Source organism: Pelobates fuscus, chromosome 12 (assembly GCF_036172605.1).
Source record: "Pelobates fuscus isolate aPelFus1 chromosome 12, aPelFus1.pri, whole genome shotgun sequence".
NCBI classification, from domain to species: Eukaryota; Metazoa; Chordata; class Amphibia; order Anura; family Pelobatidae; genus Pelobates; species Pelobates fuscus.
The window spans coordinates 89,943,239-89,958,054 of NC_086328.1; the positions used below are offsets into that span (position 1 = coordinate 89,943,239).

At 43.5% G+C, this 14,816-nt stretch overlaps 1 protein-coding gene across 1 annotated transcript in view; it reads right to left on the bottom strand.

Annotated features, from left to right (window-relative positions):
* The window catches only part of LOC134579527 (phospholipase A and acyltransferase 3-like), an 86,167-nt gene that overhangs the window by 51,483 nt on the left and 19,868 nt on the right, over positions 1-14,816 (bottom strand). The window contains exon 2 of the mRNA XM_063438844.1: positions 11,091-11,190. Coding sequence (XP_063294914.1) covers positions 11,091-11,190 — 100 coding nt within the window. The remainder of the gene's footprint in view (positions 1-11,090; positions 11,191-14,816) is intronic.

The window sequence follows — 14,816 nt, forward strand, 5'->3', positions numbered from 1 at the left end:
GATATCAGCTATGCCTCACTGATGATGCCTAACAAGGCTGAAACGATCGTCTGGGGTTGCTGTGTCTCTCGTGCAGAGGGAACTTGCTGGCATTTTGGATCTGGACTGTCCGTATGGGTGGGACCAGTCTGATATGTTTCAGAGAAGTTCTCTCTGTAATGGCACAAAATGAGCAAAAAACTGCTTGAGAACTGAGCGGGGACCAACCGAAGGGTAGGCTATTTCAGCTGCTGCCCGTTCTCAGTATTCTCTTGCGACCCATTTTTTTACTCTCCACAAGTTTAAAGGGATAATCCAGACGTGGACCCCTTGCTCACGGTGCCTAGGGCGATATCAGCTATGCCTCACTGATGATGCCTAACAAGGCTGAAACGATCGTCTGGGGTTGCTGTGTCTCTCGTGCAGAGGGAACTTGCTGGCATTTTGGATCTGGACTGCCCGTATGGGTGGGACCAGTCTGATATGTTTCAGAGAAGTTCTCTCTGTAATGGCACAAAATGAGCAAAAAACAGCTTGAGAACTGAGCGGGGACCAACCGAAGGGCAGGCTATTTCAGCTGCTGCCCGTTCTCAGTATTCTCTTGCGACCCATTTTTTTACTCTCCACAAATTGAAAATGTAACATTGCTTAATGTAGGCCAAATGTACTACCAAATGTAGGCAAAATTAATATGCAGCGTGGCTGAACGTAAGCCAAAGGTTCTAATGCAAAGTGAAAGTGTACGTAAATTAGCTGAACGTAGGCCGTAGATTAACTGAATATAAATTAAAATATAGTGTAGCTGTCACAGGAGTCCTACTCCAACATGCAGAAAAGAGAAAACCCACAAAACGTGGAACCAAAAAATGTATTATCGAGCCTTCGATTGGCCGGACTTAACGCATATATATAGCGAGAATCAAGGTCAAGAATAAATCAAGGTCAGGGTCACAGAAATACACAAAGTCAAGACAAAGCTGGGTCAGGATACCAGAAATCACGAGTCAAATATGAAGCTGAGGTCAGGATGCCAGAAATCACGAGTCAAATACGAAATGAGGTCAGGATACCAGAAATCACAAGTCAAATACGAAGCCGAGGTCAAATACAGGAAATCACAAGGGAATATCTAGGAGCACTAAACGAGGATCTAACAGAAACCACAATAGGGGTTAAAACAAGCCTTAAATAGGCTTAACTATGTTCTGATAGTTCCACGTCATTACTGCGATCCAAAACAGATTTAAGTGTGAGCGTGATGTCATGCCCATATCTATATATCAGTACAATAAATCCACTATATACACAACCAATATGTGATAGTGAGAGTGTGTAGCGCTTAGTAATTAATCACTTACTCCCCAGCAATTTCTTAAGGGTATGTAAGATATCTGGGTAGTATTCGATCCGTTTGTTGTATGTTCCTCAAGAAAGAACAAAAAGAAAACAGGGAAAATTCGCCCTGGTGTTGAAATCCTTATAACTTTTGGTATCAGAAATAAAGGTGGAGGTATTCTTCTCACCTGAGTAAGAGCCCGTAACCTGGCTCTAAGTGTAATGGCCCGTGAGTCCTTTTTAGGGATGACTCCTTCCCCCTTTCAGCAGGATAGAAGATGTACCAGATGCATGTAACTCAATAAAGATTTATTCATACGAACATTTAAAACCATTTAAAATACATACAATATCCTGGTAGTTGTCCAAAACGCGTTTCGCCGATCTCACCCGGCTTTCTCAATTGGTGACTTCCATCCTTGTTTGTTATACTTAAATATCCCTCCTTCCGTCCGGATTGGAGGAAACGGACCGCATTCCAGCCAATCACGGGCGTTCTCATGGGGGAGTATGAGGAAATTCCGGGATAGGCTCAATTTCTAGTAAATTATCTCAGTATATTGACAGATGCTTACAGCCTATTGTTCGCACATGCCCTAGCTACCTCAAAGACACTATCAATATACTACAAGTAATTAGAGATATAGAATGGAATTATAATTACTACCTCGTAACTGCCGATGTAAACTCCCTATACACAATAATTTCACATACGAGAGGGTGTAATGCAACTAAGCACTTTCTAGAATGTTCCAAAAGATTTCAACAACCACAAATTGATTTTATTGTAGAGGGGATAAACTGGATTTTAACCAATAATTATTTTTGGTATAGGGAGGAGTTTTACTTGCAAATCTGCGGCACGGCGATGGGCACGAGGTTCGCACCCAGCTATGCGAATTTATTTATGTCACATTGGGAATTAGAATTTATCCAGAATGACCGTAGATGGGATGCGAACCTCGTGACCTATCGCCACTATATTGACGATATATTTTTTATCTGGAATGGAGACGAGACATCACTAAAAGTGTTTTTAAATCATCTTAATAGAAATGAATGGGGCATTAAACTTACAAGTAATTTCAGCAAAAATGCCGTGGAATTTTTAGACCTTAATATTTATGTGGAGCAAAATGTATTAAAAACCTGCACTCATTTTAAAAAGGTTGACGTTAACAGTTACATAGGGGAGAATAGTTGCCACTTCTCCCCTTGGCTACTAAACGCCCCGAAGGCACAACTGCTCAGAATTAAAAGAAACTGCACAGATCAACATAAATTCCACGAACAGGCGGTAAAAATCATTAATGATTTTAAAGAAAAAGGGTACAATGATGGTATCCTAGAGAAAGCCCTTTCTGAAGTAGTGGATGAGGACAGGATGAAATTAATAGAGTACAAAGGCACTAAGGATAGTACAGAACCACAAAATGTAAAGTTTATCTGCGATTTTAATTATAGTGGTGGACGCCTTAAGAAGATTATCCGAAAATATTGGCCAATACTAAAGAATGATTCAGTTTTAAACTCAATACTCCCGAACACACCAGACATAGTGTATAGAGGGGTACCAAATCTTAAAAGCACCTTAGTCAAGAACCATATACCAACAAGAAAATTGACAAACCAATTTTTTTAAGAAAAGTTTGGTTTTTATGGATGCGGGATGTGTGGGGCTTGTAGAAATTCTAAAAGCAGCAAAAGAGCAGTGAGAGAATTTTGCCACCCACAAGATAAAAACACTAAGTTTAAAATAAAACAAGTTATTACCTGTCACTCTACAAAGATAATTTATATGATTACATGCCCCTGTGGGTTAGCTTACATAGGGAGGACCACTAGGACTCTTAAAACTAGGATTCAGGAACACATTAGAAATATTCAAAATGGGTTTTTAAAACACAGTGTATCTTTACATTTTAAAAATTATCACAATAGTAATCCACATCTAATGGAGTTTATGGGAATCCAAAAAGTAATTGGAAATTGGAGAGGCGGGGATCCCATAAAACTAATTGGACAAGCAGAGATGAAATGGATTTTTAATTTGAACACTATGCAACCTTATGGTCTTAATGATGATTTTGAAATATGCCACTTTTTATAAATTCTTTTTATTATATATTTTTTTTTATATATATATTTTTTATATATATTTAACATAATTATTGGCTACACATTTTTATCACAATATTTTCTTATCTATTTACTATTTTTTAAGTTTTATAAAAACTTTTTGTATTCTATTTCTACAAGTTGAGGTGGAGAAATCATCATAGTAACCATTATAGAAAGACCCCCCCCCCCCCCTTTTTGCACAGCGTTTTGGGTTGCTTTTTGGTGGAGATGGTATAATGATTTTTAATGTATTTGGGATTGACTAATAATCTTTATCTCTTTATTTATGTGTTTGCAATGCTCTAATATGGGCACACCATCCAAATAAAGGGAAGAATATGGACTTTTATGTGGACATTATTAAGGACATTCTTTTGCCAGCACTTTGCCCTCGAACAAAATGGCGAAATCACCCTCTGCATATGTGGAAACCTGAACACGAATCTACATCACAGGAAAGGAAGCTGGATCCCACGTGACCGGGAAGGAGGCATCATCGAATAGTGGTATGGATAGAGACTATTCAGATTCCCGGAAGTGGCATCACGCGCTCGATTTTACGTGCGTGCGCGATGACGTCACCAATAAGGGATAGAGTACTTTCAGCTGAATTTCCTCATACTCCCCCATGAGAACGCCCGTGATTGGCTGGAATGCGGTCCGTTTCCTCCAATCCGGACGGAAGGAGGGATATTTAAGTATAACAAACCAGGATGGAAGTCACCAATTGAGAAAGCCGGGTGAGATCGGCGAAACGCGTTTTGGACAACTACCAGGATATTGTATGTATTTTAAATGGTTTTAAATGTTTGTATGAATAAATCTTTATTGAGTTACATGCATCTGGTACATCTTCTATCCTGCTGAAAGGGGGAAGGAGTCATCCCTAAAAAGGACTCACGGGCCATTACACTTAGAGCCAGGTTACGGGCTCTTACTCAGGTGAGAAGAATACCTCCACCTTTATTTCTGATACCAAAAGTTATAAGGATTTCAACACCAGGGCGAATTTTCCCTGTTTTCTTTTTGTTCTTTCTTGAGGAACATACAACAAACGGATCGAATACTACCCAGATATCTTACATACCCTTAAGAAATTGCTGGGGAGTAAGTGATTAATTACTAAGCGCTACACACTCTCACTATCACATATTGGTTGTGTATATAGTGGATTTATTGTACTGGATTATAATAGGATTGGAGAGTTCCTATTTTTTGTGTGGGAGCTGCTGCACTAAGAGCACCTTATTTTGGAAATTATTTTAAGCGCCTGTTAACACAGATTACTTTGTATACTTGTTCCATATCTATATATAGATGTCCTGCTGTACAGCCGCGTGGTTCAGTCAGACTGAGCAGCAGGAGGAAGTCTGCTCGTCTTTAGGGAGGTGAGTCTCCCTCAGTGTGCCGCGCAGGCGTGTGAAGCAGTCGATCCGCGCGGCAGGAGGAGGTCTTCGCAGCTCAAAGGAGGTGAGTCTTCCTCAGTGTGCCTCCGACTGCTCCAGACAGGAGGAGGTTTGTGTGACTCGATGGAGGTAGGTAAAGCCACTGTGGCCAAATGCAGGCCAAAAGTACTAAATCAAAAATGACTATGTAGAATGGCCGAAAGTAGGCTTAAATTAATGAGTTAGGGGGGCGTGGCTTGAGCTCGGACCGGGATGGCCACATAAATCGTGTGCTCCCCTCTGCCGGCGCCTAAAACAGCCCCAATATCGCAATTATAAGCACAAATGGGACGCCACCCACTCACAAACACCCCCCAGACCCCGAGGGGCTCCCAACTGGGTCACCCAGCCTTCAGCATACAGCCTACAACAGCGGGGAGGCACGCGGTTCCAATATGGCGTTCTCCTCGTGAACCGCATGGCGCAGCGTTGGAGAGGATTGGGGATGAACTCCGCTCTCTGGCCACTGCTATGGCCACCAAGGCAGACCTCCTGGTCCTTACCACCACCATACAAGACGCACTAAGGGCAGAGATGGCGGGCATCCGGATGGAGGTGGCGGCCCAGGCGGGCCGAATATGGAACATAGAGCGCTCACAGGAGGCCCACGCCGCAAGGCAATGGATACGGCCTTAACACGCCAAGGTGAGCTGCTACTTCACATGAGACGGACTGTAGAGGATCTAGATAATCGGGGACGCAGCTGTAACATCAGGGTCCGCGGGGTCCCTGAATCCAGATAGGGGGGAAGAAAATGTGGAGGACATTCTCACAGACCTATTTCGGTTGATACTAGGAGAGGCCGCACCCCACACCATTAAGTTTGACAGAGCCCACAGGGCCCTGCGTCCCCGGTTGCCAGAAGACGGCCCCCGAGACCTGATATGCTGCCTCCACTCTTTCCGAGAGAAATACGCTATAATGAATTATAATGATTATAAGGGGGCATTGATTTCTCTCTACAACGATCTCTCACCTATTATGCTGGAGGCTCGGAGGGCACTAAAACCCCTAACCGCGGCCTTGCAAGAGCGGAACATACCTTACAGATGGGGCTTCCCCTTTGCCCTTCTTGCTCGCCACCAAAATGGCTGGGCATCGGTCCGGTGGCCAGAGGAGATCCCGAGATTTTTGGAGGAGATGGGCCTACCCTCGATACCCGTACCGGATTGGGTATTGGGTCCACTGGGGGGAAGACCCCGCCAACAACGAACTCCTAGGAGACGTGGGGATGACCCCCCACGAGCCCCGGCTCCCCGCAGGCGTAATGCCCAGGAAGCACCGGAGCGTTAAGCAGCCCTTTCATGAAGTCTCTCATCCCGAGGCCCTCATATCTCAGCCCAACACTACTCCTATTTCAAACACCGAAGATCCCTCTGCCCGCTTCCAGGACCGCACCCTGGATTTCGCATCTATTTTCGCCCCGAGGTGTACTCCCTAGACTACCTCGGGTAAATGGGACTGGGCTGCTCTGGACACTCCTGTTCCTCATGGGCTTTGGGTGGGGGCGATGGGTTCCGCTCCTATCACTTGATGCTTAGGATCCAATGGGGTGGTATCTAATGGCGGAAGGACCGACACGACCGATGGACTTACCCCAGGGATCTTCATTTGTTGGGAGGGGCGCCGGCTGGGGAGAGGAGAGGGAAAATGCCATACACAGAAGTAGAATTATCAATGGCATCCTGACATGGGCCTCTCACCTGCTGCGACAGGGGATCCCCCTGCTTGGGAAGAGTTATAGATCGGAAGGACACCAGGACTGTATAACAGGCTCCTAGAGGACGCAAGTTGAGGACATACGGAGCGGAGCTCACTGGTCGTATCACTTGTTGACCACATGTGTCTTATGCCATAATAATGTTTAATGCATACATGTTGACTTGCTTATGCCACATACCTCGCAAATATGGTATACACCCTCCCTGATAGCTATTATGCCCCTACGGCACCTACACGCGGAACTTGTTCTAGCGTATATAGTGAGATGTTACTAATTAACCCTGCACTATGGGAGACGGGAGGGGACAGGGCAAGGGGGGTGGGGGTGGAGCAGGTAAAGGGGGCGGGAGGCCTGCACCACTACACTACCCCACACTTCTGTCACTATGGGGCAGACGCCCGGAGGGTGGGCGGGGGCGGGGGGGGGACCTGAAGGGGAAAAGACCACCGAATGGCCTTTATAGATACACCTTTGACTAACGGGCCCAAACACCATAACACGAGAGGGCTGAAGAGCACTTAATGGAGGCACGACAAATGATGATGGGGGGGTCCCCCGGGAGATGGGGGGAGAAAAGGAAAGGGGGAGGGACTCCAAGAGGGGGGACATGCAAACGGCCTCACCGAAAAGAACCCCCCCCCTTAGAGGTTACTGTTATTGTTATCATATTTCCTAAATGTTGCAATGTTGATATGCATATATGTTGTTCCATGTTTATCTTACAAGGTGGCGTCCTATGGAATTAGTACCACATGGGGCTGTGGTGACGACGGGGCGGGGACAGTGGGTATCACTAGGACACCACACTCCACCCGGCCTGGGGCGGAGCTACGGACTCCAACTTAGGGTCGTGCATCTCTCCCTAACGGCGGAGCGCCCGGGGGTACACATTTCGATCTGGTTACTGAGGTGGCCCCTGGCAGCCCTAGCTGTCGCACGACTATTTCCTCCTGGACTCAGGGAGGTACCGAGGTGTCCCCTCTGCTCTTTCCTCATCCCCCTTAAAAGAGACACCTCTACTTGGGGATTCTGTTCTTTTCCCCATTTTTTTATTGTGTCGCACTTTCCTTACCTTACCCTTTGACTATACTCTCCTGGTGTTTCCCTCCTGGCTTTGACGCCGACTCTACACTCATCTGTACAGCACATCACCTGCACTGAAAGTTGACAACTAGTAATGTCCCGAACTGTTCGCCGAACTGTTCGCGAACTGTCCGCCGGCAAACAATAGCGTGTTCGCGTTGGAATCTCGGTAAAAATAAATTTAGTAGGCCGAGATTACCACGTGGCATGTGTACGAACATATGCGATTTCCGGTCCGCCCCCTATTCATCATCATTGAGTAAACTTTGACCCGGAACCTAACAGTCAGCAGACACATTCCAGCCAATCAGCAGCAGACCCTCCCTCCCAGAATGTGTCAGCTGACTGTGAGGTTCCGGGTCAAAGTTTACTCAATGATGACGAATAGGGGGCGGACCGGAAATCGCATATGTTCGCCCAATGCAAACACGCTATTGTTTGCCGGCGGACAGTTCGCAAACAGTTCGGGACATCACTATTGACAACACACCAGGATTTGATGTGGGCGGGGACCACACGACTCGACCCGGCATACAGACTTAGGGGGAAAGGGAGAAGACACATTGACGTAACCCTACCATCATGACAGTGACCCCTTCTCTCGCCTGAGTCTGTAATGCCCGGTCCTCTGATCCCGTCGTGGCGCCAGACGCCCGCGCTTGGGGTGGGAGCTAAGGGGTGGGAGCTGGGGGGCCCCGTCTGTGGAACGGGGTTGGGGTCTCCGTGTGCCTGGGGACACCTGCTGAGATGGCCATGTCCTATCAAGCTGCCCCTCTGCACGTTCTAAGTCTTAACTGTCGAGGCCGGAACGTCGCACTCAATTGCGCACAGCTGAATGTAAACGGATCTACTGAACCTGAATGAAAATGTAACATGGCTGAACATAGGTCTAAAGTATTACTATCAAAGTGAACATTTAGTGTAGCTGAATGTAACCGAATTTACTGAACCGGAACTAAAATGTAGCGCGGTCAAATAGAGGCCGAATGTACTAACCACACAAGTGCAATCCAGTTTTCCATGATCCCTAGAGATAGGACATTGATTGGTTAAATCAGTATCCCCTCGGGTGGGCATAGCAAACTCACGCAAGACGAAGAAGGTAAATATTAGAAAAGACAAAGCAAAACAAATTGACCTGCTTCTTCTGCCTGCAGAATGAGACAGCTATCTCATTCAAAGGAAAAGTCCTCGAAGGGTGTCAAGGAGTTGTGTAGTATAGTAGACAGCTCCCTTTCCTTATTATCCTTTCATTTAGCTGTCTACTAAACAACTGAAAGAACAAAATTAAGAAGAGGGTTTTTGTTAATTTAAATTTCTTAGCTGTTTAGTAGGTAGCTCCCTAATTTAATATCCTCATATGGGATTTCCATATTTATGGATACCAAAATCAGGAGCTATCTACTAAACACAGCTTCCTCCCTAATTTGGTGCCCTTAAATATGGCAATCCCACATAAGGGTACCAAATTATGAACTGATCTACTTATCTAAACCACTGAAAGATTTGCCCGACATCGCAACTCTCTGAAACATTTGAAAAAAATAGACTAATGCATCAACTAATGGTCAAAATTAGTTCATGTCGAAACTAAATTTATTTTCGTCAAGTTCATTCAGACTAAAGAGTTAACGGATAAAATGTTATTATCTATAAACTGTTAAGGTTTCATTTCTCCATAGTTCTACTTGGCTCATGTACAGGCCCGTCGCTACCCGACAGGCAAACCAAGCAACTGCTTGGGGCCCCGAGCTGGCCCGGGGCCCCAAGCAGAGCTGGTGCTTCCTATAAGGCTGCAGCCGCCTGAGCGCTCTATAGAGAGCCTCAGGCAGCTGCAGCATTCCTCGTCATCACCTCCCCTTCAGCTCCTCTTCCTCCTCACTGTCAGTCCGGCCGGGTACCGCGCGGTACAGGAGATTCAGTTTCCTGTTCCCGGCCGGACTGACAGGAAGTGCACACTGAGTGTTCACTTCCTTTCAGTCCGGCCAGGAACAGGAAACTGAATCTCCTGTACCGCGCGGTACCCGGCCGGACTGACAGGAGGAAGAGGAGCTCGGCCACAGCCAGAGAAGGGGAGGTGAGAAGAGGAGTGACAGCTCTCTGTACTTCCACATTAGCTAAGTACCAAAGAAGAGACAGCATGACAGACACCTTGGGGCACAACGTCTGTATTAAATTGTTTGAAGACAATTTAACACTTTAAGGTAAGATGGCATCAGAAGAGAACAGGCACCATCACTTCCTCACTGGAGTTCATAGCGTCCTTTTAGTAGTTTTAAAACGTGTTTTGTAAAATAGATAGATAAGGGAAGCATACTATAATAAAGCTGCAAATCCACTTTTTTGGTAAAAGGATGAGTGGCATCACTGAATCCCGCAATTATAGATTTTCCCATTGCCTGTAAGGGTGCAAGTCATATTCACTGGTTCCTGTAGTTTTAGAGACTCTGGATAAGGTCAGCTTACAGCCCTTACACCTTGCAGATGCTTCTATTCAGATCTAGTTCAAACTGCTCTTGAGACCCACTTGTTCTTATGCAGATCATCTGTGTTCTAATTAGATCAACATTTTCACCTGTGTACCTGTGACTGGCACAGAGAACATAATTTTTCTTTTTTAGCAGAAAACAAATTTATTTTGTAGTACTATAAAACATGCAGACAAAAAGGTCTTTGTGTCTTTATTCATTGGGTGATTTGATCATGGCATGAAGCTAGTAAAAATTCATGTAAATAGACTTATTCATGGAACTGTATTACTTTATATGTATTACACAAACAGTATATCTGAAAATGGCAATAAACTGCATTACTGAGCATTGATACAGATGGCTCTTTGTAGCTCACGTTTACCAGTTTTAAAGTTTGTTTTTTTTCTCTTCATTAAAAGACCTGAGTATAGATTTTTCATATCATTACCAGTCCTACAGTTTGCATCAGCCACAACATTAAAACCATTTGCTCATGATTGTGTATGTATTGTGCTGTCAAAACAGCTCTCATGCATCGAGGCATGGACTCCAAAAAAACTTCTGAACATGTCCTGTGGATTGAGATCTAGAGAATTTGGAAGCCAAGGCAAAATCTTGAACTCTTTGCCATATACCTCAAGGGCAAGGGCAGGGCAGAGCTCTAAGCAGTATATGCACTGTAAACCTTTTTTATTTATATAAAGTGTGGGTGAAATTAAACTGTATGGCTTTGCTGTGGTTCCTGTAGGCTTTGTGTGCGTGTGGGGGGTGGGGAGTTGGGGGTGCGGGGGCCTCCATGTCCATTTTGCTTGGGGCCCCCAAATTCCTTCAAACGGCCCTGCTCATGTATCTTTGGCTATAATGCCTTTCTATGTCTCCACAATGTGTGTGTGTGTGTTTATTTTATTGCAATACTCCAGCGATAACATTTACCTGTTAAATGTACAACATTTCCACTTCCCACATAAATTCCCCAATGCTGGTACACTGAGCGGAAGAATTCAATGAGATCTCCAGGTTCAGGATATGGTCCCTGCCAAAAGATAATGTGTGAGTTAAGAAAAGCTTTTCTGAAATTTTTCAGGATAAAGCATAAGACGCATTAAGTAATATCTCTGAGCAGAGTAAGTAATTATATTTAGAGTTTTTGAAATTCTCGTGGTATAAGTATTAGGACCAGTGACGTGGGCATCCCCTATGTAACCAAAGTTTCCCCACTTTTGAATGGCTATCCTATGAAGCTGCCCTCCCATGTCAACTAAGGCCAGTTAGACAGAGACAATATGACTTGTGGAGGACCATGGGGGTCAGCATCCTTCCTTTACACCATGGCCCCTCTGTTGTTACTGAAACTGAAATCAGTAGTTACTGTAGACAACTATCATGTTTAAAATGGTTTTGACTTTCTATATTGTATTTTGGACTGTTTCCTTCCTTCTCTGTCCCTGCATTATTGCTCTCCCAGTATTGTTCCAAAAGAAGGCTTCTAGATTAGTTCAAATTGGCTGTCCTGCTACGCCATGAAGTCTCACATGTTGTCCTTGTCATTGTCTTTCTCCACCCTTCCTTATAAACATGGTGCTCAATACTTACTGACTGCAATTTAATTAAATGTGTTGGTGTTATTGGTTTACTTGTTTTCACTGTACAAATAAAGACGTATATAAAAACCCTGTGTGTTTTTCAATAAAGCTGGACTATTCCCCATTTTATCAAGTGTCTGGCTGATATTTGCAGAGGAACTTCTACTTAAACTATCTTTCTCTGGAAGATACTTGGCACTACTACTCAGGGTAGTGCTTGAAGGAAGGCTGTCTCTTTGCTACATTTTCCCGTAGGAGAAAGGACAAATGCTGGGCGAGATAGGTCTATGCCCCAAGCCTGGTACCAGTCTACCTATAAAAAAAATATATAATACACGTGGGATTCAGCTGATATGCCTAAAAAATAATAAATAAAAAGAACATAGCCTTATACAGTAATGGAAATATAATATTCCCTGCTATAGGTTGCACTCACAAGAAATCGGAGTAATATGTGCTCTGATGGTAGTTCCCCAGTCTATCTATAAAAAATATACAATACACGTGGGATTCAGCTGATATACCTAAAAAATTATAAATAAAAAGAACTTAGCGTTATACAGTAGTGAAAATATAATATTCCCTTCTATAGGTCGCACTCACAAGAAATAGGAGTAATATGCGCTCTGATGGTAGCTCCCCCGGGGAGGGTAGTCTTGGGGGGGTAGTGTCTTCCTCTCAGGATCAGGTATCACCCAGTATCAGGAACCATGCAGGACTCCCACAGGTAGATAGGTTAAAAAGGGATTTATTGGTAGTATAAAAAATACAATTAAAAAGAAAGAAATGGTCATACACGTTTCGTCCCACTTCTGGGACTTCCTCAGAGACCAATATTTAGTAAAAACAATAATGCTCCCCAAAAAAGCAGCCTAATTCCACCCTCCCATCAGTCCCATTAAATAGGGCTAGTTCCAGTCGGCGTCTTCCATTTCATTCACATCATTGGTTGTGTTCAATTCCTTTTCACCTGTTTCTTGATAAGGGATAGTTCACGTTGTTGTCACAGCTGATCGGAAAACCGAGATCGGCTAAACTGGAAGTGATGTATATGACACACGTCCGTGCATTCCACTGTGGTTTCGGGAAATGGATTGGTCGTTCTCCCCCTGGTGTTCTCCAAGGGAATCATATTAAGCAGCTAAAAAGACTAGCAATTGATTTACTAGAAAACAGCATCTAAATAGAAAGGCACTAATAGATAATTTTATCAAACTTCTTAGTTCAATAGAACAGATGATATATATACTCTAAAAATATATATTTGGTATTGTAGTGTATTAAAGGAACACTATGGTCACATAGATTACTTTAGCTAAATAAAGCAGTTTTAGTGTATAGATCATCCCCCTGCAATTTCACCTCTCAATTCACTGTCATTTAGGAGTTAAATCACTTTGTTTCTGTTTATGCAGACCTAGCCACACCTCCCCTGGCTATGATTGACACAGCCTGCATGAAAATAAAGCTGGTTTCACTTTCAAACAGATGTAATTTACCTTAAATAATTGTATCTCAATCTCTAAATTGAACTTTAATCACATACAGGAGGCTCTTTCAGGGTCTAGCAAGCTATTAACATAGCAGGGGATAAGAAAATCTTAATTAAACAGAACTTGCAATAAAGAAAGCCTAAATAGGGCTCTCTTTACAGGAAGTGTTTATGGAAGGCTGTGCAAGTCATGTGAGGTGTGACTAAGGTTCATAAACAAAGGGATTTAACTCCTAAATGGCAGAGGAATGAGCAGTGAGGCTGCAGGGGCATGTTCTATACACCAAAACTGCTTCATTAATCTAAAGTTGTTCAGGTGACTATAGTGTCCCTTTAAGGAAAGGTTGGTAATGGGACTGAAATGGTGAATGTTTGCTGTTACACAGCTATAAGAAAAGTTATCTTGTTTATGTCCTATGAGTGTGCTCTTTGAATATGTTATTGTGCTGGAGTGTGCACCCAGCAACAAGACTGGGCCAATACATGCCCATTACATATATGTTATATATTAAAGGGACACTATAGTCAGCAGAACAACTTTCGCTTGATAAAGCAGTTTTGGTGTATAGATCATGCCTCTGAAGTTTCACTGCTCAATTCTCTGCCATTTAGGAGTTAAAACACTTTTGTTTCTGTTTATGCAGCCCTAGCCACACCTCCCTGGCTGTGACTGACACAGACTGCATGGAAAAAAATGGTTTCATTTTAAATCAGATGTAACTGACTTTGAAAGTTTTTATCTCCTGCTCTGTAAATTGAAATTTCATCACACACCGGAAGCTCCGGCAGGGTCTAGCAAGCTATTAACAGAGCAGGAGATAAGGAATTCTAAGCTAAACACTATTTCCAATAAAGGAAGTGTAAACATTAGACGAGTCTTTACATGAAGTGTTTAGAAAGGATGTGTAAGTCACATGCAGGGAGGTGTGAATATGGCTATATAAGCAAAGTGTTTTAACGCCTAAATGACAGGGAATTGAGCAGTGAGACTGCAGGGGCATGATCTATACAGCAAATCTGCTTCATTAAGGTAAAGTTGTTTTGGTGACTATAGTGTCTCTTTAATATGTCGAGGTAGTTGGACTGAAACATTGATTATATGCAAATGCACGTCTGCTTAACCCCTTAAGGACACATGACGGAACAATTCCGTCATGATTCCCTTTTATTCCAGAAATTGTGTCCTTAAGGGGTTAAAATAAAACCGTTCTGTTGTTTATTTTGAAGCCCTATGAGTGCTTTTTTTCATTGCAGTAATAGTTTTTTTATTTTAAGTTATCTTTTCCACCTCTATATCAGCACATTATGCTGGCGCAACGCATTATTGGGCTTGTATGGAATTTTTTACAGAGCTGCTTTTAGTTCCCAGTCCGGCCCTGCAAACATGTATTTCTAACGCTAAAATGTTCGTCTACCTATTTCAATCTTTGGTCTTCCCCAGAAGTAAGAAACGGTTGCCCTACCTCCACTGACTGATATCATTATTACTGCTGTTTTCAGACTTCCCAATAGAGAAGCATTGGCAGACTAATGCACATGCATGCCAATCGCCATGCTGCACTAGTCAGTACCTATTCAGAGATG